The 27,490-nt window shown below is 43.6% G+C and overlaps 2 protein-coding genes across 3 annotated transcripts in view; both read right to left on the bottom strand.

Annotated features, from left to right (window-relative positions):
* Positions 1-842: 842 nt before the first annotated feature.
* Positions 843-6,758, bottom strand: LOC133109431 (tyrosine-protein phosphatase non-receptor type 1-like; the record flags this gene model as incomplete). The annotated part of the gene is made up of 8 exons (XM_061218754.1): positions 6,716-6,758; positions 4,823-4,913; positions 4,285-4,385; positions 2,853-2,951; positions 2,227-2,364; positions 1,570-1,779; positions 1,188-1,349; positions 843-908 (listed from the first exon to the last, which is right to left on the bottom strand). Coding segments are annotated over exons 1-8 (885 nt in total), but the record flags the coding sequence as incomplete, so codon positions are not given.
* An 898-nt stretch (positions 6,759-7,656) lies between these two features.
* Positions 7,657-27,490, bottom strand: part of LOC133109528 (proto-oncogene tyrosine-protein kinase Src-like) — a 42,103-nt gene continuing 22,269 nt past the window's right edge. The window contains exons 2-13 of one of the 2 annotated variants that reach the window (XM_061218865.1): positions 24,802-25,059; positions 24,009-24,108; positions 23,507-23,524; positions 21,630-21,728; positions 20,687-20,790; positions 17,919-18,068; positions 17,295-17,450; positions 16,032-16,211; positions 14,733-14,809; positions 13,516-13,669; positions 12,373-12,504; positions 7,657-12,095 (exon numbers count right to left, since the gene is read on the bottom strand). In XM_061218865.1, coding sequence (XP_061074849.1) covers positions 11,887-12,095; positions 12,373-12,504; positions 13,516-13,669; positions 14,733-14,809; positions 16,032-16,211; positions 17,295-17,450; positions 17,919-18,068; positions 20,687-20,790; positions 21,630-21,728; positions 23,507-23,524; positions 24,009-24,108; positions 24,802-25,051 — 1,629 coding nt within the window. In that variant the 5' untranslated portion in view covers positions 25,052-25,059 and the 3' untranslated portion in view covers positions 7,657-11,886. The remainder of the gene's footprint in view (positions 12,096-12,372; positions 12,505-13,515; positions 13,670-14,732; positions 14,810-16,031; positions 16,212-17,294; positions 17,451-17,918; positions 18,069-20,686; positions 20,791-21,629; positions 21,729-23,506; positions 23,525-24,008; positions 24,109-24,801; positions 25,060-27,490) is intronic. The other variant, XM_061218866.1, reaches the window with a different exon arrangement.

Here is a 27,490-nt window from a genome sequence, read left to right as displayed (position 1 = left end):
ATACACCCCACATACCGGCCAGCATTTGCCTCTGTGTGGGACCAGGGACAGGTGGAAAGTCCAGGTTCAGAAAGTAAGCTCTCCTCAGTATATTGCTCCAGTTACCTGGATTTGCTAATTAGCACAATTCTTCACAAGGATGTAGATTGAATTGGTGAAATGAGCTGGCTCAGTTTATGGGTGGAAGAAACACATGGCAAGACCTTTACTTTCTGACCCCTGAACTTCCTCTACGACCAGTGCCATTTGCACTAAAAAAAGACGTCCATCATTGGGCACTTAATATCAGTTGGGCACTTAGTTTCAATTGCTACTGTAGAGGAAATATCTGTTGTATAATTCCTGTTAATTGCACTTCATTGCACCTTTATAGCCAGTCATAAGTCACTGAAAATTGAATGAAGTGTGTGTGGGCTTTTATGACTGCATGGAGTGAGTTATCCCACAAAACAGCAGTCTGCATTCTGAAACACCTCATTTGCATATTTCAACCACTGACCATTGGCCATTCCAACAGCACATACTGCACATTGTCAAATATTCCAATGATGGAAGTCAATAGCACATGAGCATGCTGTCACATAGCCCATCAAATGGCCACAGCATGAGTACACTGCGAGGCATTCCAATCAAATGGCTATATCCTTTGAACAGGCTACCATTATACTCAAATCAAATGTCTATAGAGTACTAAAAGCCCAGTGGTTCACTCAATGGTATTGACGGTACACTGTTGATCACAGCGGTGTGTTTGGATACCTGGGCTCATGAGCTAAATGATCTTCGTCCTCCGTTCCTGAGAAGAAGCCCAGCTCCTCAGAGCCGGCGGATCTGGGAGGTCCGGAGGGAGGGGAAGCTCGCGGGAACGCGAACGGGGCGTCCTCCTCGTCCGAGTCGTTCATGGACTCCTGCCAAGGCGAAGAGGGCACTCCTTCAAACGGGTTTCACCGTCCACACAGTCACACAGCGTCCGCATCTGCGTGGGCGCGACGCCCCCCGGCTCGCCGGATGACACACGGGGCGTGCTGCTGTCTCGCTTCCATCGCTTGGCTTAACGCCTTTCACAACACGTTTCAGCATCGCCCAGCCGCATCGACCCCGTATGCCGAACCTGCCCAGACGGGTGACAAACCGAATCCGTGACACCCCTCCCCAGCTGGAACGGCCATGCTCGATCTTTGACGCACCTGCAGGGAGCGGCGGCGCAGGATGGGCTTGGCGCCCTCCATGATGGCGACGTAGGCGAAGCGGAGCTGCTGAGGGGTCTGGACCAGGTCCATTCGGCACCGCCTCATCTCCAGCAGCACGTCCCGCACACACACCGCCGCAGGGTCCTTCCTCACCGACATCTGAGAGACCGCAGGGAGACCGCTCAAAACGCCAGGTCGATGCCGTGTCCGCCCGTTCAATCGAGCGGCCTCGATAAACGCTTGAAGCGACCTTTTTTTATGCTATGCGCACCACGTTACGTTTAGCTAAATCTTTTTCGTAAGTAGGCATCAATGTATATTGGAAGGATTCCGCTATGGTGTTAGCGCACAGGGTGTCAGTGCTTGTTCCCACGCTCACCAGCAGGAGGCAGTAGTCCACCAGGCAGAACACGCCGGAACGGCCAATTCCCGCGCTGCAGTGCACCACCGCGGGGCCCTGGTCTTCAGACAGACACCCCGACACCCTGATGAAGAGGATGAAGCTGAGGAAGGAGGTGGGGGTCTCGGGCACCCCGAAGTCAGGCCAGGCAGTGTAATGGAAGTGCTTGACATATCGCACCTCCTCAGTCTAGGGAAAAACACGACACTCCATTTTAATAGTCATGCATTTTTACAGTTTACAGGAAGAAACTGAGGTTTTGTACTGCATAGCTACAGCCTGATCTGATTTGATAGGCTGAGACAGGATATTATACATTTTCTCTTTCTGAGCAATGTACAAAGGCATATATATATATGCTTTTGCATTTATACACTTAAGTATAACAATGCGTTTTAATTCCAAATACAACTCAAATGAAAGCAGCCCCACATCTAGGCCCCTAGAGCAACAGAAAATTCACTTCTCAGAAGATGTTAAGTTAGAACAGCAGGCTCTGTTTGGCGGGAGTTTGTTTTGCAAAGGCTCTCACGCATACATGAACATTTAAACACATTCAAAGACGATAGAACATCAAGTGAGAAAAGGAAAAAGCAAGCGAACACGGCGAGCTGGCGATACACGCTACCGCAGTACCGTCATGTTCTCCAGCTCCAGGTGTCGTATGATGTAGTTGGCTTTCTCGTCCTCCCTGACCAGGGTGAGCCTGAACCCTGTGTCCTTGAACACCAGCTCCCTGATCTCCGGAGGAGGCCAGTACTGAGTGCACTTCACCTGGTCGGGTTGAGAACACCCTCACACTACAGACTGCTAACTCCCCGCCTTATGAAGTCGTACTGCATTTCACACTCTGACAAACTGTAGTAAGAACACTGATGCTGTGGCACAATCCAATTTATGAGAAGAACAGATTGAAAAAGAATGACAGGCCAGAGAAGATTTATGAAATTAAACTAGCAATAAATGACCATGAAACAACACAAAATGTTAGGAATGTTTGTATTGCAGTACAAACAATAATTAAAATTTAATGTTGAGATATTGGGAAAGAGAGGGTAGGTACAAACATAAGACCATACTAAACCTTTTTAAGAAAGATGCAGGTCATCAGTAAAAGTCTCTAAATATTGAAAATATCCTTCATCACATTCAAGAGCTGTCTGGGCCAATTTAACACGTACACTTAAACTAAAAACCCCAGAAAGTAAACTATCACTTTAAGTCTTTCCTTGTAGCTTCTAAATGTCACAGCTGGTACTCACAGAGCCCAGCTCAATGATGCGGTTCAACATGACCACACCAGCAGATCTCTGCTCCCACACCATCTGCCAGAAGTGACCGGAGGTGGAGGGCAGTGGACCCTGTGGGGGACCAGGAAAGCAGCATGATGCTTGTCCTGTGTTTGTATCACAGATCACTCTTATATCACCTACTGCTTTTGTGCTACTGTTTGAACATCTTATTTTATTGCCGTGCCACATTTTATATGATTTATACTATTATTACTACTACTAAAACTAAAACTACTACTACTACTACTACTACTACTACTACTACTACTACTATCCAAATGTGCTTAGGAATCTAAATTACATTTTTACTTTTGTTGGTGCTCTTATACGAGTGTTTAGTCTAGTGATTTGACATCTGTTTTTCAGGGATTATGCTCAGTGAAATACTCCCTCAGATTGCTCTGCTTCTAATCCTTGTGGCCAAAACAGCCAAGTTTACTGATGTATTTAAAGAAGACGGCCCCTTTTCCCTTTTGATTCACTATAGTCTAGTCAAATAGAATGGATATACCGGATGTCATTTAATAGTTTTGAGTTTTGTGTTGTCTGTGCTGTGGCTAACTGTGCGCTAAATCACTATGATTTAAATGGACGTGACTGGCAGAAGCTAGAATGTTCTTGGTGGTCATGCATGCCTCAGGTCAAAAAGGGCACATGTGGGCACACTCCAAAATATTTACATTACGATTACAGAGCGGCCTCTACCGTAGTGGTTAAGGTGCATAACTGGGACCTGCAAGGTCGGTGGTTTGATCCCCAGTGTAGCCACAATAAGATCCGCACAACCATTGGGCCCTTAACCCTGCATTGCTCCAGGGGAGGATTCAATCAACTGTACGTCGCTCTGGATAAGAGAGTCTGCCAAAATGCCATTAATGTGATGTAATGTAATTTAAAACAGACATTGGAAGCTATCTCTGACAGGCAAGTGAAAGAAAATTCACCACTACTTTCACATTTACTTCTTTTGAAAAGAAAAGACCTAGGAGGTTACTACTGTTACACAAATAAAGTTAGAAAAAAATAATGAGGAAAGAACGGTCTAAGCCATGTAGGGTGAAACTAGGGCACAGACAGGTGCAAATAATTAAGTGAAGTAAGATGATCTATTACAGCACTGACAGCAAAAACTAAGAGCACCTGACTTCATTACTTATACTGCAAGATATGGGCAATTCACTTTGCATCCCACGCATAGCCCGCTGGAGTTTAACATATAAAATACCGATCACTGATAAAATGTCAGTCAATTGTATCACCCAATGACATAATAAATAGGCATTTTAAATCAAAGCTGAATTTGGCCAACGTATGCTGAAAAAATATGAATGACCAGAGGTGCGTTGCTGAAAAGCTCTTGTATGAGATTATGACGAGAATGGTCTGGCACTAGCAGCATTACCTGTGTGAGAATGTACTTCCTTCTGGCCTCCTTCATAATGAGTAAGCTGGCATTGATGTAGTCATTGGTGCCTTTTTGCAGATATACTCGGTTGTGGTCGACTGGAAAACAGACAAACAATGTGAGAATAAACTGTATTTACTGTAAAGACATAATTACTGCAAGGTATTAAGGTTTGAAGTGTTGCACAAGAAAAGACTACTGCCGCTATAGAAGTAAAATAAATAACAAACACAAACAGAACAAAGAAACAGGAAGTCATTCCCATAATGTACGCTATGCTATGGCTCTACAGGAGACAAAAAATTAAATTGTGCTATTTCCCATCAGTGCGGGAAGTAGGCTTCCTGGGTCTAACTTTTCACACAGGGAAGAAGAGACTTTAACTAATACCATCTACAGCCATTAAAAAAAAAGAAGTAAGCAAATTAAAGAAATTTCTCCCCTCCATTTCAGCTGTTTGTTGACATTCTCCCATTATTAAGAAAGTCTACTCACATTTTTCAAAAGAAGAAAAGCAGCCTAAAACATCACTCACATGGGCAAACTTCTCTGTAGCGATTTCTCCCTTTGTTTTCCGGCAGTTTGGCATGTTTATAAGGCAGATCACTTGATAGCACATCGAGATCCTAGAAAGGAGAAAATACATAGCAAATAAACATTCAGAAAAGCAACCTTCACATGCTGGGAACTTTCAGGAGATGGCTGTCATTGTGACAACCCTGTGGCAATGTATGCGAGGGCAAGGCTGTAACAATTACAGGCCACCCAGCTCCTAGTCCAGGCGCTCGTCATTTCCCGCCTGGATTACTGCAACCCCCTCCTAGCCGGTCTCCCAGCGTGTGCCCCTCCAGCTGGTCCAGAATGCTGCAGCCCGCCTGATCACCAGTCAACCCAGGTCAGCTCATGTCACCCCACTCCTCATTGGCCTCCACTGGCTTCCTATTGCCGCACGCATCCGATTCAAGGCCCTAGTGTTGGCATTTCAGGCTGCTAAGGGGACTGCCCCACCTGACATCCAATCCTTAATCACTCCCTACTCCCCAGCTAGACCACTCCGGTCTGCCAGCTCTGGTGGCCTTATGGTTCCCTCACTACGAGCACCTGGCGGTCCAGCTGTACGTTCACGCCTGCTTTCCGTTCTGGTTCCTCAGTGGTGGAATGACTTGCCTACCATTGTCAGGACAGCAGAATCCCACCCCCTATTTCGATGCAGACTAAAAACACATCTTTTCAAACTGTATCTTAGTCCTCCTGATTTCCTCCTCCCAACCCCCCCCCCCCCTTTCGATAGCCCCCTTGTCTAACCCCCCCCCCCCCCAAAAAAAGAAAAGAAAAAAGGAATTACGATGACTATGTTTTGTTTAGAACAGCACTTCATGTGTATTTTACTAGTTATGGATGTGATGCTTTAACTTGTGGAAGAACCTATGCACTTTGGATTAAAAGCGTCTGCCAAATGACTAAAATGTAAAATGTGAACATGGCAGATCTTCTACTGTATTCAGCACAATTGCCGTGAAAAAGTATACTTTTTACATCTGTTTGAAAAGGCCACAAAGCAATATGATGCAACATTTGTTCTTTAATATCATTTAATTATATTAAATTACAAGAAATTCTTAGTCTCATTCTTATGTAAAATTTGGCAACGACGAAGGTGACCAATATTACGATTATCTGAAATGTGTGGTTTTGGTTTAAATATACTGACCAATGGGGAGATAAAGATTATCAGGACTGGAAGCAGCAAAATTATAAAAAAAAAAAAAGAAACTATTTTGGAGCGTATGTGGCAGCGTGAACGTGCATCTGAATTGTGTATGTTTACAGGAGGTGAACAGGTTAATCTCAATAATGTTGTAAAGAATGAGTCTCTGCATTATCGTAATTTCTGTCAATTTTGCATGCTTTAGTAATGAGGGCATCCCAATATTTACGCTACAACAACCGACGTCAATGAGGTTGAACATAACATAGTGGTCTCAAACGACAAGAGGAAAAACAAATGTTACCAGCAGCATGTTACCAACTGTGTGTAACTGAAATTAACTTTAAGTAAAGTTAATTTTTTCTTCTAAAATAGATAGCTAACGTTAGCTAGTTTCTCCCGATGCGAGGTCAGATAAATAACCGTTATCTGCGAGCCTGACCACGTTGTGGGAAATGTCATCGATAACAGTAACAAAAGAATTGTTCATTTCAAACAAAATGAATTTGCCTTTTATAACGTTAGTTAACATTGGCGGTTAAACAAGCACAGGGTTTGCCCAGCTAATGTTATAACGTTAGCTAAGTTGTTAAAAGTATGCTCGCAAAATGTATATTTCCTATTAGATAGGCTAACGTTAGCAGAACAAAATTAGGTATCTTCCGGGTCTGACGCTGACAATAGAATACCACAATATAACGTTAGGCTAACGTTACTGACTTTCTCATCTTGAACCATTCAACTTCGGCGATGGAGTACTAACATTACCTAGCGCGTCAAATCGTTTACCCCACCCAAACACTACGTTTGATACCTAGCTAGCTGTATACCCGGAAAAAGACGCTCCACTGCTTTTCTTCTATTTCGCGAAATTCGGCTTCCACCCCCAAGTTCATTTTGCCTTTTCTTCGAACTCCCGTCTGCCCGGTCTTTTGAAAGTAATTAAATAATTGGCGCGTGGTTTATTATCTAGATTTTGTTGTTGTTTGTATTTAAAGAAGTTACAGTAGCTCTGATACTTTCCGAAGGTAAGTATGTAGCCTAATAGTCAGCCGCCGAATTATTATTCTTTTTTTACTTAACCTTTAGCCAGCTGTTATGTGAAATGTACAAGCATATTAAGCTTCCATTGGTGTAAAATGCAAAAACATCAGAACTAGGATATTTGTGTACATAGTCTAAACTAGTTGCATGATTAGCCAACCTACTACTAGTACTAGAATACTTATTTGGTTAAGGAATGATCTGATTAGTTTTAGGGCATAGGCCTAATTCAATTGACAGTAAAGGTAGGCTACATTTACATAGAAAATTATGGTTGCAAAGTTTTTAGGTCATGTCGAGAGAGAGAGAGAGATGCTACACATTCATTTAAAGTACATGAAAATAATTTCAGTAGCTAAATCATACAAAATAAATAAACATGCTCCAATTTTGATGCCATAACTGTTTAAAGCAAATAAAGGAACGAATCAGTTGCCTGCTCATTGCAATCAGGTCCACAATGACAGACAATTAATGAGGAATTTAATTATAGCTGTAAACCTTCATTGAAAGCTACTTCAGGCATAATGGTCAAAGATTCTTCAGACAACACCTATGCTCTGGGTTACTTTTTAATATTGAAGCAAACAGTAAAAAGGAAGAGCAAGCACAAAATGTCCAGATCCTCTCATGTATTAGTTTATTTAAAAAAAAAGGAATATCTGCATTACAGCCAAAAGAACAACTATGGGGTAAAATGTTGAAAGAATAAATTCAGGAATCTATAATGCAAACATATCCACTAGTTGATATCGGTTGGACTACACTCAGTATGTACAAGTAGGCACAGACGCATATATTAAGACTATAGAGCTGGAATTCCAATCCATATTTCAACATTCACCCATTAAATAGTTGCCCTTCTGAAAAGCAAAACAACACTTCTGAAACATAATTTATTGCACATTTAAAGATTACAACATAAGGTGGCAGATTATAGCCAGAAAGGTGTGTTTTGATCCATTAAATCCATTTCAGAGAACAAAATCAACATTACATTGTTGCAAAGCCCCATATTTATTTGGAGATGCATCTATTGTCCATGTAAAATAAAATAAGCTACAGAGGAATGGCACAGTCCAGAAACTGCATAGCTTTAGAAAACAGACACAGGCTCAGATGTGGTAAAGTGACCCAAACCAGAGTCCCTCCTTGGCGCTAATTAAGTTGAATGACACTAAGGGACAAATGACTAAATGGCCAAATTGCATTATAATTCAGTTCCAGATTCATTTTGGAGGATTTCCCATATGTAACCGTCATATAACTTCACTTACATTGATATGAAACTGAGTATAGTAACACTAAAATAATCTAAAATACAACACAGCTTGTGTAAAACTCAATATTTATCTACTAGTCACCAGAAAGAGAAATTAATTAAGTGCTTGCCTCACTATTCTAAAAAAATAAGTACTTTACCAGTCAGAGTACCCACATGTAGAGTAACACAAAATGAATGTTTCCCCCCAGCCTTTTCTATCCTTCTCAGAGTTTCAAATAAAGCTGGTATTTTAGCTCCATAAGGCCTTACAGATATGAGGGAATTATCCTTTTATTCATAGAATGTTAAAAGGAAAGTTCACTTTCTGGGTTTTTTATTTATATATATCTGTTTCACTATATGTTTTTGATTGGCCCAAACTCTGTCCAATGAAGGAGATTTCATACATTCAGAAAAGCTTCTGTTGAGTATTTAGGTGTTCATGTGGAAAGAAAGAAATCATACTTCAAAACCATTTGTACAGGGATGTTATGTTTCCAGAGGTTATCTGGAAACATTATGTGATTATTCTTCAAAAAAAGCATATTTTATATTATGTTTGGTTGGAAATATTTGCTATGGCACATTCAACCCGGGAAAATAAGTACTGGAACAACATTAAAAACATATTTATGAATACAATTGTGAAGCAAAGCAGTAAGATTTATCTTCATATGTATAGCCTCTGGAAGCACAGCATTGCTGTACAAGCTTCATAGGAATTGCTGGATATTTATTATTTTTGCTTTAGACCACTAAACCTTGAATGCTTTATAGCTAGCAGTGCCATGATCAGGGCTGCTGTCTGGGAGGGGAGGAGCAGGGGGAGAACCCGGCCGTGAATAATATGATGGTAGCCCTAGTCATGACAAGTCATCAGAAACTTATGCAAATATTTATAATATCCTTCATCACACATAAAAAGTATAGGCCATCAAAAACATATTAAAACAGAAACAGGACAAAAATGAATAAATATATAAAAAAATAACCCAGAAATGAACACTCTCTTTAAAACCACTTCGATCCAAATCATTGACCTATTTGGATTTGGGATGTCCAATGGATTCACATTATTTATTTTCTTAGCATGCACCCTTACTAAGGGTGAATATAATATTTTGCTGAATAAATGACTTTAATTATCTTTGCTCACGGGTATGATGACAATGCCCCACCTGAGAATCGAACCTTCAACCTTTGGTTTAAGAGCCCATTTTCTTAAATAACCACTAGTCTACAACTGCTAGCCAATGTGGTGTTACCTGGTTTAAAATAAAAACAGAGCAGAAAACTAAAATGACAATAATTTCAATGGTTTTCCTGAAACCAAATTTATGAATTAGGATATACAGCAAAGAAGTCATTCGCATTGGCTATTTACAAGCCAGTGCCTGCTATTCAATATTTAAACCTCAAATGGCACTTATGAAGGAGCTATTGCTAACATTTAACTGTACACATACAGTACTGTACAGTAAATGTACAGACATCATCCAAAACTTGTCTTGGAGTCAAAAACCTGAAGAATTCTTGCCCTCTGTACTGCTGCACTACTTGTTTTTACTGAGGTTGGTAGCTAACTACATTCTTGTATTAGTTTTGCCTGGACACGCCCCCCACCAAAAAGAATACAAAGCATAATACGTTCATTTGGGGTTTACAAAGTGTCCTTTCTCCACACAGAACCTGAAATATGTGCATTTCATACTTTACTCCCACATGTATGATTCCCAAATATATTATAACAATGCGGTCACATGGCTTGTTTGTTTACTATTCTGGGATTATATATTCTAGTGGAGAACAAATCCAGGTAAACATCCATTTTGTAACGTGTAATCCATACATATTGATATTTCTTTAACCTTGATTGAAACAGTTATTTAATTTGGTTTTATTTATGTTTAAAATATAAAGATGTTTGGACTGTTACTGAATGGTCAAAATGCACTTAATGGGACTTAAATCTAAAACAAAGAGAAAAAAGGGAAGCAATGAGAAAACCTCAAGGTTTTAGGATTACCCTTCACCCAATATGGCATAAAAACCTGGTAATCACATTACATAGGTAATGACATCAATCCACATCTCAGTGCAGCGACTGAATACATTTATGATCGATGATGTGTCTCATTAATACCCAGGAAACAAAAATGGCATAAATAAAAATGGCATAAAAAAACAGTTTTTTTAAGATAGTATAGCCAGTATCCAAACGTACAGGAAGAAGCAGATTGTCCACTTTGACAATCTTTATGAACATACGTACTGTACATATACTTCAAAACTGCCATTTGCAATGTGGAATGGGCAGAAGGAAAGCATGTGGCAGTGTATGGCACAGATTAATGTTGGCTTCTTCACATTGATCATTGTAATCCACATCCCTATCTCACACAGATCCTAAATTAAAAAACAAATGAAATATACAAAAATATTGCAGAGGGAAAAGTAGCGATAGACCCCGCTCCTGCTTGCTTGTCCAACTTCTGATTACAATAATGGCAACATGCTTACTGACTATGAGTAGTAAATACATAAAATCTTCCAGCACATTTCTACCAAATCATTTTGCATAAATGGTGTAGGAAAAATACACAAAACATGCCTTAACAGGCCATAATTTAGGCAGTCACCGTTTTAATTCGTACCTTTAGTCAGCACAAGTGCAAAACCCTTACCAGAAATCAACCGGTCCGTACTATGCAATGCCACTGTATGAGTGCTTGTACAAGAAATGGTAGTCCATGATTTCATACATTTTGGAACGATCTGACATTACTTTCCGGCCTCGCATACTGAATTTCATAATAAAGTACAGAATAATGAAAATAAACTATATACACAATGAGAGTACAAAATGGTTTTCATTGGCACAAAAAGAAACTGGTCGAGAAATGAGACTAGGCAATCAGTAGTATGCAAAAAAAAAAAGAAAAAAAAAAAGATGCTTTTCAAAGAGTCATGGGCAGTTTGGGCCTTTTTTCTTATCTTGCAGTTCAGTGTTCTCAGAGGTTCTGAAGTGGTCTCATCACAGCCTCCCAGCCCTTTCCCTCAGCTTCAGCTGAATAATGTACATGTTGAGCTGACCAAGCAGTTACGGAAGTTTCTGGTTTCATCAAATTCCACGTTCCAGTTAATCCAAGGTTTTTTTTTATAGTTAAATAAAAAAAGCCATGGAGAGAGAAAGAAAATGGCACCAAAATAAATCAGGTGAACAGAAAAAATAAGAATAAAGTGGAAGCTCTTAAAACTCATAATGAATAAAAAAAAAAAAGTAAGTATTCCAAAAATATTTCTGGTCATTCGTTTACCCATTCGTCTATTTATACAGATTTGGAGAAAATGGGGGGTGCATTTCCTGATTTTAGTGCGTGTTCTGCTGACCGCAAAGCGGACCTCAGACAGTCATGGTGGACGTTCGGACTCCGACTGCGTGGAGCCGTCTGGAGGGGTAAGGCCCCGGGGGTGTGCGTGTGCGGGCGCCCCCTTTGGAGCCTTGGCTGCCAGGGTGGCGGGGGAGCCTGGACGGACCTCCGGTAAACTCCTCTACTCCCTGCGGGGGGACCCCTGGGGACCTCTATAGGTTGTCCCCTGGCTGGTACTGGGGCTCAGTGGAGGTGAAGTAGTCCTCCAGGAAGTTCTGCAGGTACTCGAAAGTGGGCCGCTCCTCAGCGTCCTTGCGCCAGCAGCTGAGCATCAGGTCATGCAGGGATTCCGGGCACTCCGCCGGACACGGCATCCTGTAGCCACGCTCCACCTGGTCCAGCACCTCCCTGTTCACCATCCCTGTAGAGGAACGCCGTAGATTAGCATTCATTACCTTTATAACCGGGGTGGGTGCCCCCAGATGGCACAGCTGATTTGTAGAGTGAGCTCATTTGCGTAAAAACAAAAATGTGTTATCAAATTGTTTTTTTATATTCAACAAAAATTCTCAAACAAAACATTCAACAGTCTTTATTTTTCCCCCATAATTTACTTCATAATAAGAATGTGTGTGACATTGTTTACATAAGATGGCTCATATTTAGTCCAGAAAGCCAATGAATTGCTGGCGCTGTACCTGGGTATGGCACTCTCCCTTTGGTGGCAAGCTCGGTGAGCAGGACCCCGAAGGACCACACGTCGGACTTGATGGTGAAGCGGCCATACAGGGCTGCCTCTGGGGCCGTCCATTTGATGGGAAACTTTGCTCCTTTTGGGAGGACAGGAGACCCATCAGAATTATTAGTTCAACACATCTATCATACTGCAAACACAACGCACTTAATATTCTCAAAATGAGAGATCTTTGTGCGGTGTGAATTGGCACAGTTTACATAACTGCATGACTGCCTCTGGACGTCACCTCAGGCACCTAAAAATAAGTTCCTATAGATTGAAATTTGGCTCATACCAAGTTATCACATTTTTCTCCTCTTTCAAGCATGCACAAGTGTAATATAGGCTGTGCGGAAATAATTAGAGGACTTTTAAAAGGTCATGCATTCAAAGAAAAAGATTAATCAAGATATATAGAACACTAACTAGACCAAGATGTTAAAGTGGCAATGTATGATTTTGCCATATGAACAAATACCATATTTGAGACCTATGTCCACTGGCATATGTTCTCTAGCAATGACCACTGAGTCCATTTGTGTAATTTTATTTAATTTCTATAAAATTAAATAATTAATTAAAATGTTAAGTTAGTGGAGGGCCTGCCCTCCCACCCTATATGGAAATGTATGCAGGGAGAGCACAGAAGCCTATGGAAGTAACAAGTGTGGAGAGTCACCATGAGTGGCTGCTGAATCCATCAAAACCACGGAAATTGCATATTGTCACTCGAAGTGATATTGGATATTAGCAGTATGGTGAAGTGACTTTGTCATTACCCAGTTTAAGTGAAAGGTGTAGCCAATTTTTCATACCCCTGAGAAAGCTACTACAGCTAAAATGTATCAGAACATATGCAGCTGTATAAACAGATGAAATAAAAAATAAACTACGTTTTGATAGATGACTCCCCTTTGCTAATTTTATCATAGCCATTAGAAGTACCACCTTTGGAGCTGCTGAAACTAGGCTTGATGCATTGCTCTTTTTAGACAGCAGGTAAAACCATGAGCGTAGGCGTATAGCACTGAAAGGTGTGTCAGTCAGTATTCTTAAGCTCGTGCCTGAGGGGGACAGGCAAACCAGCGCCCCCTGCTGTCCCGACCTTGTCTGGCGGTGTATTCGTTGTCCTCGATGAGCCGCGCCAGTCCAAAGTCTGCCACTTTGCACACCAGGTTGTCTCCCACCAGGATGTTGGCAGCCCTGAGGTCTCTGTGCACATAGTTCATCCTCTCCACGTAAGCCATTCCTGCTGCAATCTGGAGGGAGTGAGTTGCCAACACGACCACAAATCAACCCGCTGTAGGCCCTTCATTTTACACTGCCCGATAATTGAGTTCCAAACCATAAATGCCACGTGTATTTACATAGTGATTCACAAATGTCCAGGACACTCACAGTCCTTTCCAACAAAAGACGTAGTAAGAAATATTCACAAATAATATAAAACCAGCTACAATATAAAACATGAATGTGTATAATAAAATAAATAAAATGCATAACATTTGAGGAAATAAAAAAAAAAGTTGTGGATGACAGTGGATGTTATGCAGAGCTGTGTATTAACAGTGGAGGTCATGCAGAGCTGTGAGTTAACAGTGGAGGTCATGCAGAGCTGTAAGTTAACAGTGGAGGTCATGCAGAGCTGTGAGTTAATAGTGGAGGTCATGCAGAGCTGTGTGTTAAGGCTGGAGGTTATGCAGAGCTGTGTATTAACAGTGGAGGTCATGCAGAGCTGTGTGTTAACAGTGGAGGTCATGAAGAGCTGTGAGTTAACAGTGGAGGTCATGCAGAGCTGTGTATTAACAGTGGAGGTCATGCAGAGCCGTGTATTAACAGTGGAGGTCATGTGCTGAGCTGTGTATTAACAGTAGACGTCATGCAGAGCTGTGTGTTAACAGTGAAGGTCATGTGCAGAGCTGTGTATTAACAGTAGAGGTCATGCAGAGCTGTGTGTTAACAGTGAAGGTCATGTGCTGAGCTGTGTGTTAACAGTAGAGGTCATGCAGAGCTGTGTGGTACAGTGGAGGTCATGTGCAGAGCTGTGTATTAACAGTAGAGGTCATGCAGAGCTGTGTGTTAACAGTGGAGGTCATGCAGAGCCGTGTATTAACAGTGGAGGTCATGTGCAGAGCTGTGTATTAACAGTAGAGGTCATGCAGAGCTGTGTGTTAACAGTGAAGGTCATGTGCAGAGCTGTGTATTAACAGTAGAGGTCATGCAGAGCTGTGTGTTAACAATGGAGGTCATGCAGAGCTGTGTATTAACAGTAGAGGTCATGCAGAGCCGTGTGTAGCCGTTTTCAGTCTGTGACGTCCTCACCTGTGAAGCCATGTCCACCAGCTGAGGTAGGCGTAGCATCCGGCCCGCATCACCTTTCAGGAAGTCCAGCAGGCTGCCTGTGGGGGGGGGGGGGGGGGGTGAGATATCTTTTGTTATTCTTCAGAACCAGTTATCAAATGCATGTGCCCTCATTCAAAAATGTTACATTCTTAAAACTTGATTACTGTAGTTCAACATACGGCTGAAGTGTGGTGCTTTGATTTGAGAATGGAACAGGGTTGAAATCACACGAGGCGCTATGCTTATACCCAACAAGAAATCATTTGACCCGAAAAAAAGCCCATTGGAACCATCTGTAGTCTGACGTAATACACGTTCAAAAGCTCAGCAGGCTTATACACGGGCATTAATTCAGGCAGAGCATGAATTTCGCACCTGCTCTCTGTTTTCTTTGATAAAACTGCTTAGAAATTTTTAAAAGGAATTCTGTGGGTCAGGTAATACACTTTTCATCAGTCAAATTAAACACTGCACTTTTACACACACAGTTCTAGTTACACAATACATGGCATATTCCCATATTTTCATTTCATTTGATTGTTTCATTTAAAGGTGCAGTAGGTAATTTTGGACGGTCAAGAGAGGAATAGCAGCAACAAACACCTTCAAACCACAACACTGTTTATCCCTCCCCCTTCTCTGTATACACGCTGACGTTGAAACGCCATTGGCTGTGGCAATTAGAACCAATTTTCAACCAATGAGCTTGAATTATTGTACAGTTATACAATGTTTTGTGGTACTGAGTGTCAGGCAGAGGGTGAGTCAACATGTCAGTGAGCCTTTTTCAATGATAGGAAGGGATTTACAATGGTAAAATGGTAAATGGTAAATGGTGGGCATTTATAGAGCGTCTTTATCCGAAGCGCTGTACAATTGATGCTTCTCATTCACCCATTCATACACACACTCACACACCAACGGCGATTGGCTGCCATGCAAGGCGCCGACCAGCTCGTCAGGAGCATTTAGGGGTTAGGTGTCTTGCTCAGGGACACTTCGACACAGCCCGGGCGGGGGATCGAACCGGCAACCCTCCGACTGCCAGACGACTGCTCTTACTGCCTGAGCCATGTCGCACAATGGTCTTGTAACAATGTTTTAACACACAAATCGTACCTATCGTACCTTTAATGCTTAAACTATATAAGAACCACATTTTAATAAAGGCAAGCTGACAGAGATAAGAAGTTGGTTGTTGGCTCTGAAATTCGGGAAAACACAGACTGAAAGCACTGAGAGTAAGTCTCATTTCCCACAACTGTGTGCGGTGCGAACCTTGGGTCATGTACTCGGTGACGATGTAGATGGGCTCCTCGGACACCACTGCGTACAGCTGGACCAGCTTCTCGTGCCTCAGCTTCTTCATCACCTGGGCTTCCTGGAGGAAGGCTTCAGGTGACATGGTGCCTGGCTTCAGCGTCTTAATGGCGACTTGTGTTGTGCCGTTCCACATGCCTGTTCAGGAGCACATAAGGTCACGTTTTAGCACAGCAGTACAACACCAAATTCTACAAATTAGTCACCAGTGCTCTTTCTTCTCAATTATGTTCCAATTATTTTTTTTCCTCAGTTAGTCTGGTTTCTTTGGAGAGGTGATTATGGTGGTTTGATTAAAGCGGACCAAACCGGGTAGGTGTGAAAGGGTCCTCACTCTCAAAATGGCTTCTTTGACTTTCACTGGCACAACCTCATGCTAATAAAGAGCAATAATAGTTTCCAAACGTGATCAAAAGACGAGAGGAAAGACTGAATGCTGAGAGCTCTCTAATGCCTGCATTAAAGGGGCAATTAAACACACCTGAGCAATTACAAACACCTGTGAAGCCATGTGTCCCAAACATTATGTACTACTGTACTAATGTATAAATAAACACAGCTGTAATTTCTACATGGTGAAACCAAAATGAATAAACACTTTAATAAAATCTGAGACTGCACTTTAACCATATGTTAACTGTGATTCCAAATGTAATATTGGCAAATCAAGACATAACACGTCTTTGTCCCAAACCTTATGGAGGATACTGTATGTATATGTTTGAGTTCTTCCCAATTTCATGAAAAATCAAGTCTTCTGACATTCAGATTCAGATGCAATTGCCATTTTTTAATTTTCAATTGTGAATGACAGACATTTGGAAACCGTGCTCCTGCTTATGCAGCTCTTGGCTCAAGGTATTTATGTTTTGTACCACCCCCTTTGCACTTGTAGGTGTGTGTCTGCGCGTGTGTGCACGTGTAGGTGTGTGTGTGTGTGTGTCTGAGTGCGTGTGTGTGTGTGTGTGTGTCTGCGTGTGTGTAGGTGTGTGTGTGTCTGCACGTGTGTGCCCCGTGTAGGTGTGTGTGTGTCTGTGCGTGTGTGCACGTGTAGGTGTGTGTGTGTGTCTGCGCGTGTGTGCACGTTTATGTGTGTGTGTGCGTGTCTGCACGTGTGTGTAGGTGTGTGTGTGTGTGTCTGTGCGTGTCTGTGCGTGTGTGCACGTGTAGGTGTGTGTGTGTGTGTGTCTGCGCACGTGTGTTCAGGTCAGACTGACGTACCCATCCAGACCTCTCCGAAACAGCCCTGTCCCAGCTTCAAGTCCAGACGGAGGGACTCGCGGGGGATCTCCCAGGCGTCGCGGGACAGGCCCTGGGTCTGAGGCTTCAGGACGGGGCAGATCTCCGTCAGGCTGTGACACAGCCCGTCTGCATGCTCTGGGAGTGGGTTACAGAAGAGATCCAACTTTACACCCACTAACAGTCTTCTGCTCAAGCCAACAATGCATCTTATAGAACAAAAACTTCCCACGCGATACACCTAATTATTCTCCAACTCAAGTGGAGAATACTCAGCGTATTGCAATGGATAATCTATGAACATTCTCAGACAGCTCAGACAACCAAAAAGTTTTGTTTTTAGGTATTTCATGTCTGCGATTTAAAAAGAGCTGGGACCCATGTAAAATCTCCACCATTAAAATTGTTGATGTCAGGATCAGGGCTGAAAGTTTAGTATCTGGACCCTTATCACTACCCAACACAGACATGGATGACATAAATACTTAAGCAACACAGTGAAATGTCCGTATTCTTCCATAATCTCCTTCCCTAAGTGCATCTCCAGAGAGTGATAGCTTGCATCAACACTCTCCGGTCCAAACCTGCAGGTCCATGTTCACTCACTGCGGTAGTGGCTGACCAGGTGCTGCAGACTGTTGAACTGGGTTCTGGATGTGATGTAGAAGCCACCGTTGTCCAGCTTGCGGATCTTGTAGTGTTTGATGTTGAGGCCCTTTGTGTTGTCGCAGTCCAGGATGGACAGGCAGTAGGCACCTGGGAAGGGGTTGGCACAAAAGCTTTGAACCTGACTCAGAACAATTCACCACAACATTTATTCAATTAATTCAAATTTACACAACAATTACAACTAATCTAAAAAAACCATGCCAGGATCAGTTCTGCAAGGACACCACTAGGGGGTGCTGTTTAAACAGAGAGCTGGTTCACTGGGTGCACCCCCAAAGCCATCCCCCTTTCTCTCCATTTCAGCAGCAATGCATTGCCTGCGGTTATCCAGCCTGTGACCTACTTCTGCCTCTCGCTCACCCCACAGGGCCTCGCTGATCTGAAATCACCCGCCTCCCCTGACAAAACCCTGCCTCTGCTCTGACACTCGTACACTCTGCAGATAACATCATCTTCAAACCAGCTCACTCCTATGTTTCTTACATTTCTATTCAAGACAGCAAGCTACGCCTTAAGCATTGGCAAGTTCACTACTCTCATAAAAGTTCCAGCGCCACAGAACTCTTACTAGGCCGATGTCATGGCACCGTTTTCCAATACACAATTTTCAAAATGGAACCGCACGCAGTTTCAGTTCAGGCGACATGTGCTCTCCGCCAGACATGTTGTTGGAGTAAGTTCCTGAGAATTCATGCATTCCCCCAAACAGCCAAAAATATTCTCTCGGTTTGCAATCTTATTTGGCCACTGTGCACTTCTCCTCTGTCCTCATTCTTCTAGATCTCTCTGCTGCCTTCGACACTGTGGATCACTCCATCCTCCTGTCCACCCTGTCAGCAACGGGCATCTGTGGCACAGCCCTGGACTGGATTGAGTCCTACCTTTCAACCTTCCAGGTTGCCTGGGCTGGTACGGTATCGACACCTCGGCCCCTTGCCACAGGAGTTCCCCAAGTCCTAGGCCCGCTTCTTTTTTCTCTTTACACTTGTTCCCTTGGCCCTGTGATCACTGCACATGGGCTATCCTACCACTGCTATGCGGACGATACCCAACTCTTCATCTCGTTCCCACCATCTGATGCACAGGTTTCAGCCCGTATCTCTGCTTGCCTGAGTGACATCCAGAGCTGGATGGACAACCACCATCTAAAGCTCAACCCAGGTAAGACTGAAATGATATTCATCCCTGCTAATACCTCTCCCCATCTGGATCTCTCCATTTCCCTCGGGGATACCACACTTACGCCATCACCCAGTGCAAGGAACCTTGGCGTGATGATGGACAGCAGACTGTCCCTCTCTGAGAATATTGTGGTGGTGACCCGGTCATGCAGTTTCTTCCTATACAACATACGGAGAATCCGCCCCTTTCTCACCCCCTACTCTACCCAGCTCCTGGTCCAAGCGATGGTTCTGTCCTGCCTGGACTACCGCAATTCCCTCTTGGCTGGCCTCCCAGCGTCCGCCATCAGACCCCTCCAACTTATCCAGAATGCAGCAGCTCGTCTGGTCTTCAACCTTCCCAAATACTCACATGTCACCCCCCTGCTTACTTCCCTCCACTGGCTGCCTGTCATGGCTCGCATCGAATTCAAAACATTGGTGCTAGCCTTCCAAGCAGTTAAGGGGTCTTCCCCAGCTTACCTACAAAAAATCATCAGACCCTACACCCCTGCCAGACCTCTTCATTCAGCCTCCACAGGCCGCTTGGTACCTTCCCCTCTCCGAACTTCCACCTCACGCTCACGACTACTGTCTGTTCTGGCTCCACGGTGGTGGAATGAACTCCCCGTTGAGGTCAGAACTGTAGAATCTCTCCCCACCTTCAAGCGCAAACTGAAGACGCACCTCTTCAAGCAGCACCTCTCCCCATCCCTCCCTACCTCCCTGTGAACGTTAATTGTCTTTCTGTGATTTACTTTTTTGTGTATCGGTATTTTTAGTTGGCTAGGTAAGCAGTGTTTGGCTAGTTAAGTTTGGTCACTTTTGCTTTGTTGTTTGTTTGTTTATTTGTTTGTTTAAAAAAATAAAATAAAATAACAAATAGGCCCTGGTCCTTATCTTTGTTGTACAGGTAGCAGTTTAAATTGTACTTCCCTCTAGGGTCTTTCAGCACACTTATACCTGGTTATGGGTATGCACTTTGTTGTACGTCGCTCTGGATAAGAACGTCTGCCAAATGCCATCAATGTAATGTAATGCAACTTATTACGACGAGTCCAGCCTGCTCCTTCAGGGTCACGACCCCTCATAATCCACAAATGTTTGGCTTTGATGAACGCAACTCTCTACTAGAAGTCACAGCAGATCCGATTACAGCCACAGATCAATGCACAGAGTATGGGTTTGTAGAAAACCAAAAACCGACCGCATCGGTCAAACGGCTCTTTCACAAGCCGCGATGCAGAGACGGTGCACGGCGGCTTTAATCAAAAAATGATTAGGAATGATTCCTATTAAATCAGCTCATTTCATTTCAGCATTCTGCAGATTCATAATTGAAAGAGAATCTTAGTCCCACGGGAGATAAATTTAACCAGCTTTTGAGAAGCAATTTAGATTTGTCACTGTGGCAATTACCGAAGATTGTTGGTTCCCTCGTTTTTGTGAATAGCGCACGCTTTACTGGAAAATGAAAAGGGGCTGGCGTATTACATAACATGACTCCTGTTGAAACGTGCTTTTCCATGCTCAGGCCTCACTCACCCTTGGTGGTCTCGCTCTCTCGCACCAGGAACGTCCCTCTCCGGTTGTGCAGGCTCAGGAGCAACCTCTCCGAGTCGCGGCGGGTGATCTTCCCAAAGAACCACCTGCAGGGGAGGAGGGGGCACACCGCAGAGGGTCAGAGCCGGGCCGGGACAGGCAGAGCGTCAGGATGTGTGTGAGTGTGTGTGCACCCGAGCGCACGTTCGTGTGCAGCTGGTTGGAAAGACACTTGGGCGAACAGCCATCGGCATCTCCAGCCTGAACTGCGCTTGGCTTGAGGAACACCGGCTCCCAGTCACATCTCTGCTTTACTTCCTGCGATCGTCAGGAGGTACGCTAAGGCTCAAAATGAGGGCGGTTTAAGGAGGGGACAAGGGTGTAAACATGAGGGTGGGTTTAGGGTGGGTACAAGGGTGTAAAGAAGAGGGTGGGTTTAGGGTGGGGACAATGGTGTAAACATGAGGGTGGGTTTAGGGTGGGTACAATGGTGTAAACATGAGGGTGGGTTTAGGGTGGGTACAATGGTGTAAACATGAGGGTGGGTTTAGGGTGGGTACAATGGTGTAAACATGAGGGTGGATTTAGGGAGGGGACAAGGGTGTACACATGAGGGTGGGTTTAGGGTGGGTACAATGGTGTAAACATGAGGGTGGATTTAGGGAGGGGACAAGGGTGTACACATGAGGGTGGGTTTAGGGTGGGGACAAGGGTGTACACATGAGAGTGGGTTTAGGGTGGGGACAAGGGTGTACACATGAGAGTGGGTTTAGGGTGGGGACAAGGGTGTACACATGAGGGCAGGGTATAGGGTGTAAAGGGAGGGTGATGAGTAGCTACTTTTCTAAGATAATGCAATGGGCTGGGGGTTCTTTTTTTCTCAGTGCGGCCAGTTTAAATTTAAGCATTGTAAATACAATGTTTAGAGAGATGGGGGAGGATTTACTCTTCTGCTTGGATGGAGTCTGAAGGCGCTACGTAATTGCTGGGAATGTAACCACTTTCGCCCGTAGTCAGGGAGCGAGCTAGCCACCAGTCACCTTCCCTGCAAAGAACAGAAACAACAGGATTAGCATTCACAAACACTACTTCCAGAACCTTCTGCTATCTCCATAAACACTGTTTGAGAGAAAGAAAGAGACGGAGCAAGCAAGGGAGAGAGAGTGAGAGAGAAAGATTAGAGAAATACAGCCTTTAATGTCTTCAATGATTCCCTTCCCTTCAGTGTTCCATTCTCTGTATGAAAGGCCAGAGGGGTCAATTTGACCATCAGACTGCAAGTGGCGGCCACTATATCATTCACTATAATGTAATTTTTCCCTTATTTCCCAAAAATAAAAGTAAATGAAGCTATGTTACTTATTCTGGTGCAGTATCAACATAGGATGGATAGATAGCACTCCGGGTAAGTGGAAACATAGCTTTACTTCATTTTTAGGTTAACTGGCCCTTAAAAGAAAAAAATAATAATAGTAGTATCATAAAACAAAAAAACCCTTTTTAAAATAAATATTCCCATTCAAAATCATGTTCTAAGACCCACACTCTGCTTTCTTGCCAAAAGAACATGTAGTGGTGCATATACGTCAGCCGGTTAATGAATTAAGACATGCATGCAAATGTTTTTTGAGGCAGCTGAATTCAGGAAGGTCCTTTGTGAATTCTCATTCATTAAAGCTCAGTGTACTTGCATCTGGTCCCTGGTCTCACAAAATGCTAATGATGCTCGCACCATTTTAAAACAGGGGTTCTTACTAATTTTACACCGACGGCCGAAAGCGATCCATTTTCTCTAATGCATGCACAGATATGGTTCATGGCCGATTGCTGCTGGGTCCTCAGAAGGATTCCTTTGGCACAGCTGGGAATGCAGCTCTGATATCAGTTCACTGGCTTGAGTTGTGTGTCGTGTGACATGCTGCAGCTGAAGAGGTGCCTAATTGGGGACAAGGGACCCTGGAGGTTCCATAGGGGACTTCTTGGGGGCCCTCAACATAATTCATATACATGCATTTCCTTTTCAAGAATATTTTGTTCATTTTTACAAATTCGATAAGTGACGTCAGACTCCCTGATAAAATGAAATTACCGTTGAAATAGAGTAAGATACCAGAGAGGTGTGCGTTCGATGTTGGGACCGGGAAAGGGAAAATAATTATGGTACTAGAGGCAAATAATCGTTCAGTTCATTACTAATGTAATGAGTTTCAACCTATACTCGGTGGGTAATTAAGTGCATCCACTTCATTTAAAAAAGCTGATGAGTATGGAGCCGCAGGGAACACTGATGAAAATAAGCTTTAACTCATGCGATGACATATCACATTTTGAATTTATGTAAAACACTGTATGCGGTCCCCGACAAATTAACTAAATACAGTATTGCTGATTAACCTCACATGTTTTCATTCTCTGTTACACAGGTCCCTTAGTATTTTACTTCATTTCATGGCGTAATTCACAGAAAATGAATAATGACTTGTATGTATTGAATTATACTTTATACTTCACAGTGGTTGAGCAAGACATATTTCAATTGGTTTCAACATTTTTATTGCTTTTAAATGATATATTTGCCAATCATATTTTTCCTCTCAAAACATACATTGTGATGTCAAAGCACAAAGACCACCAACATTCAATAGCAGGAATGGAATGAGTGGGGATATTAGCGACAACCAGAAAGCATTACATAAAACACATGAACTGTTGAATATATGAATATTTCCAGTTCACAGGAAAGCTAACTAGGGCAGGGGTATGGTGGCAGGTCAGCAGACAGACGGACATGTGGAGACATATTCAAAAGCTGGTTTTACTAACCTGCTGTTCAGCTTTCTCCTAAATTAAACCATGAAGCGTGTGAAGAGGGAGGGGTTAGAAAACAAACAGCAAGCGTTAGAGCAGCAGAACAGGCTCCCTGGGGCACTGAGGAAACTGAGGAGACAAGGAGCTGGCGGGGTCAGGGGGCCGGGAACTGTGTTCCTTGTGCACCAGTTCAGGTTAGCAAGGAGCAACAGCCCACTTTCAGATACAGAGCATAAGCAGGTGTAGATTAGAAACAGTACAATGTCAGAAAATAAGACATTTATGAGTGGAGTGTCATGTATTTCTGCATGCGTGTGTAGGCAACTGTGCGGGCATGTCGTCATGAGTCAGCGTGTGTGCATTTGCATGTTTGTGTGTGTGTGTGTGTGTGTGTGTGTGTGTTTGTGTGTACGCACAAGTGTGCTTGTATGTGTGTGTGTGGGTGTGTATGTGTATACACAAGTGTGCTTGTATGTGGGTGTGTGTGTGTGTATGGGGAGGGGGCGAGTCTCCTTACGTGTTGTTGATTATCTGCAGTCGATCACCTTTCCTGAATGACAGATCTGAGGCTGTGCGTGATTCGTAGTCATACAGTGCCACAAAAGTAGTGACCCCTCCTACAACAATTAAAGCACAATGGAAATGTATGATTATTATTTTCATTCATTTTAATTTGCTATTTATTTAACAGGAACAATATAGATTGATCTTTAGAGTTGGCTGTTGAACTCATTTTCAGGCAGGCTAAAACAGAAACAACAGGCTAGTAATGTAACTGTGTACCAGTACTGACAAGCTATCTGGCCAGATTCACAATTTTATGTCTTTAACCAAGTAACAAATGTTCCATGATTGGTCAATGGTCTCAGTAACCAACATAACTCCACATTTTCCCCCTCGCACATGACCAGGCTTTTGTGTGCCAAATTTTTACTTGCAATTAAAATTGTACTTGCTCTGGGCAAGCAGGCAAGTGTTAGTGTTGAACAGAACACAATTCAACACAAAAGAAATGCAGCAAATCCGTCCAGAAATGTGTGAATCATTTGATACATTTGGACATTTGGCTTTGAGATGGGAGAGGGGAGTGGATGTCTGAAACAGCCAACAAGAATGGGTGGAGGTAACCGCAGTTTTTATGCCAATAGAGAAAACCGGATTAGCAGGTTTAAGTAACAGCACAAGTAGGGTTTGTCCGGGAATCTCTCTCCAGAATCCTGGTTTAAAAACTTGAACGCTGTGTTCCTGCAAGCTGAGGAGACCCCTGATCCCTGACCCCTCTCGCCCTGAGGCCGAGGTGGAGGTCGTACCTGCTAGGGGTCCTCCTCGATGGGGGGAGGTGTAGCTCCCAGGGTGTTCCACGCCCCCGAACAGCGCCATCTCCGCGCTGTTGCCGTGGGGACGGCCGCCGCCCCGGGTTCCATCCACGGCAGGGCTGCGGTTGGGCGTCATGGTCTGCTGGGCGGGGCTTTGGTGGTACCCGCCACTGCTGCCTATGGTGCCGTCCAAACTCCGGGACCGCTGCCCCGGGTCCTTGCGCTTGCTCTTGCTCGCCCCCATCCCCAGGCCTACAGGGAAACCATGACAACCATCCACAAATATTAGCACTGCAAGTCCACCCGTATAAGACGTTTCCTCCTAGATGTAGAATAGCATGTATGACCTTTCCTCTTTTATTCATTTCAATATGGTACCTTCATGCACATAATAGATTTCCTCTTTTATGAGTTTATCAGTATTGCCTATCCATGCAAATTACACAAATTATTTCCTTATGCAGCACTGACTGTACATCATCTGCCCTTATTCCCTCCCTGCTGATTTCAGTTTGAAGCCATTATTAATAGCTCCCATTAAAATGCCTTCCAAATCCCAAAACATGACAGCCATGTTTGGAGGGATTACTGTACAATGATTTCATTGTTCTCCAAGACATAAATACAGTCTGACCAAAAATACCATAGAAGCTGGATATACAATAAAAGATGGATAAATGAGACAATAACCATGATAAGCCAATTTAGCTACAGACAAGAATCGGATGGAAGATGAAATAATCATAATTAGCCTCCATCCATAATTATCCTCCATTAATCTTTAGTTCCGTGGGCCAACAGCAAACGGCATCCAAATACAGAACGCACTATAAAGTAAAGTACTTATATCCACCGCCCAGTCCATGGGCACACAATGAAAGATTATGCGTTGTTGCCTGGCCAGAATACTATTTCCAGCTGCCAAGCACCCAGAAAAGCCGGCGGTCTCCAAGACAACAGCCGTTAGTCTCCGTGACGACAGCCGTTAGTTCCAGTCTGGACTGTGGATTTCAGCCGGAGACAGGTGTGGACGCAGCTGCTCCGTCAGCGTTAATGAAGACCCAAACAACCGCAGCAGTGGGACCCTCCCCTCCCACGGGACCTCCACGTCTCTGGCAGTATTCTCCCTAACTGGGTATGACGTGCCAAAGAGAGGGGTTCATCTCTGCGGGCTTCCCAAATCTACATTTTTGTAATTTCACTGAAATGCTCCTTGAAACTACATTAAATGTAAGACCCCAAAAGATTAGTCAGGTTAGTCAGTTTGCTGATGCTCAATGTCTTCTTTAAAAGAAAGGAGGGAAAGAAGGAATGATGTGCTCGAAAGCACGAGTAGCAACCCGACTGAAAAAACTAGCCAAATAGAGAGAGACATGGAGAGACAAAGCGAGACAATTAAGGAGACACAGTGACACAAGGAGACAGAAAGAGACATGGAGGCAGAGACAGGGGGACGCACAGAGAGGGACACAATGAGACAGAGAGATATATGGAGATGCAGACAAAACACAAAAGAGACACGAAAGAGACACAGAGGGGGAAACACAAATGAGACACGGAGGGGGAAACACAAATGAGACACGGAGGGGGAAACACAAATGAGACGCATGCAGAGAGAGGCAGGGGCAGGGGAGAGGGTCATGTGAGGAGCTGAACTGGAGCGGGTCGGCCCAACGGCAGCAGGAGCGAGGGGGCCAAGCGGAGCCCCCATGGAGCGCAGCTGAGAGACAGCGCTGAAAGGGCAGGGGGCCTCCTCTCCGCGCACGCCAACGCTTAACATCAAACATCTGCACCTCTGGCTCCGCAGCGTGAAACAAAGGGCCCGATGCAGGGGCCCGATGCAGCGCCGCATCAAAGGGCCGGCCGCTGATCGGTATCGGGGGGTAATCACACGTCCTGTCAGCACCTGCTTCCCTTTGCAGAACAGAGCCCTGCCAACATCCCCACTGCAGCTGAGTACCGTGGCCTTAGGGCAGAGGGATGATGTAACTGGATTTGCACATTCCCTCATTATAATGTAATGGCTACTGTACGCTCAACATAATGCTTAATTTCAACAGCAGGTACATGGCTTGCAGAGGATTAATGGTGTTTGACATTTAATTTTCCTTGCAGAGCCGGAAACATATGGCCCAACTCAACTGCAGAAAATAAAAAGCATTTCCACTGCACTCGGGACTATGGTTAGCCTACATAGCAGTTTTGTTTGCAATCATGATTCAAGCAAGCATTTTCATCTGTTGGCATATTACAAATGTAGTATACTAGCGCCACCACTAGTGCGCTACATGTGATGGTAACTGTGGTTTACAGTTTGACCAACTGCAAGTATAAATATCGGTTTATTTCAGTGCCACAGTATAAGGAACAGGAATACATGCTGGAAGGAAACATGAATACACCCTGTTGATTCAGTGCCAGTTGGGGATGCAGGTTTCATAAAACTGTAATATACCCCCAACCATGCCCTGGTATTCCTTCATTCTTTTTGGCGAGATGTTGTTCAGCATCCTGGCCAAGAAACATGTCAACATTCTGGTGAGGTTTCCATTTTGTTCTGAGAAAACAGGAGGAAAGATTTAACCAAGATACCATCCCAGAAATTATTCTGTCCAAGTCAATATTTTCAAATTCCATAAAGAGCTATAACTATAGTATACACTTATGTGAAGATAAAATACTG

This window comes from Conger conger, chromosome 14 (assembly GCF_963514075.1).
Source record: "Conger conger chromosome 14, fConCon1.1, whole genome shotgun sequence".
Taxonomy (NCBI): domain Eukaryota; kingdom Metazoa; phylum Chordata; class Actinopteri; order Anguilliformes; family Congridae; genus Conger; species Conger conger.
This window is presented reverse-complemented; position numbering and strand designations above follow the sequence as displayed.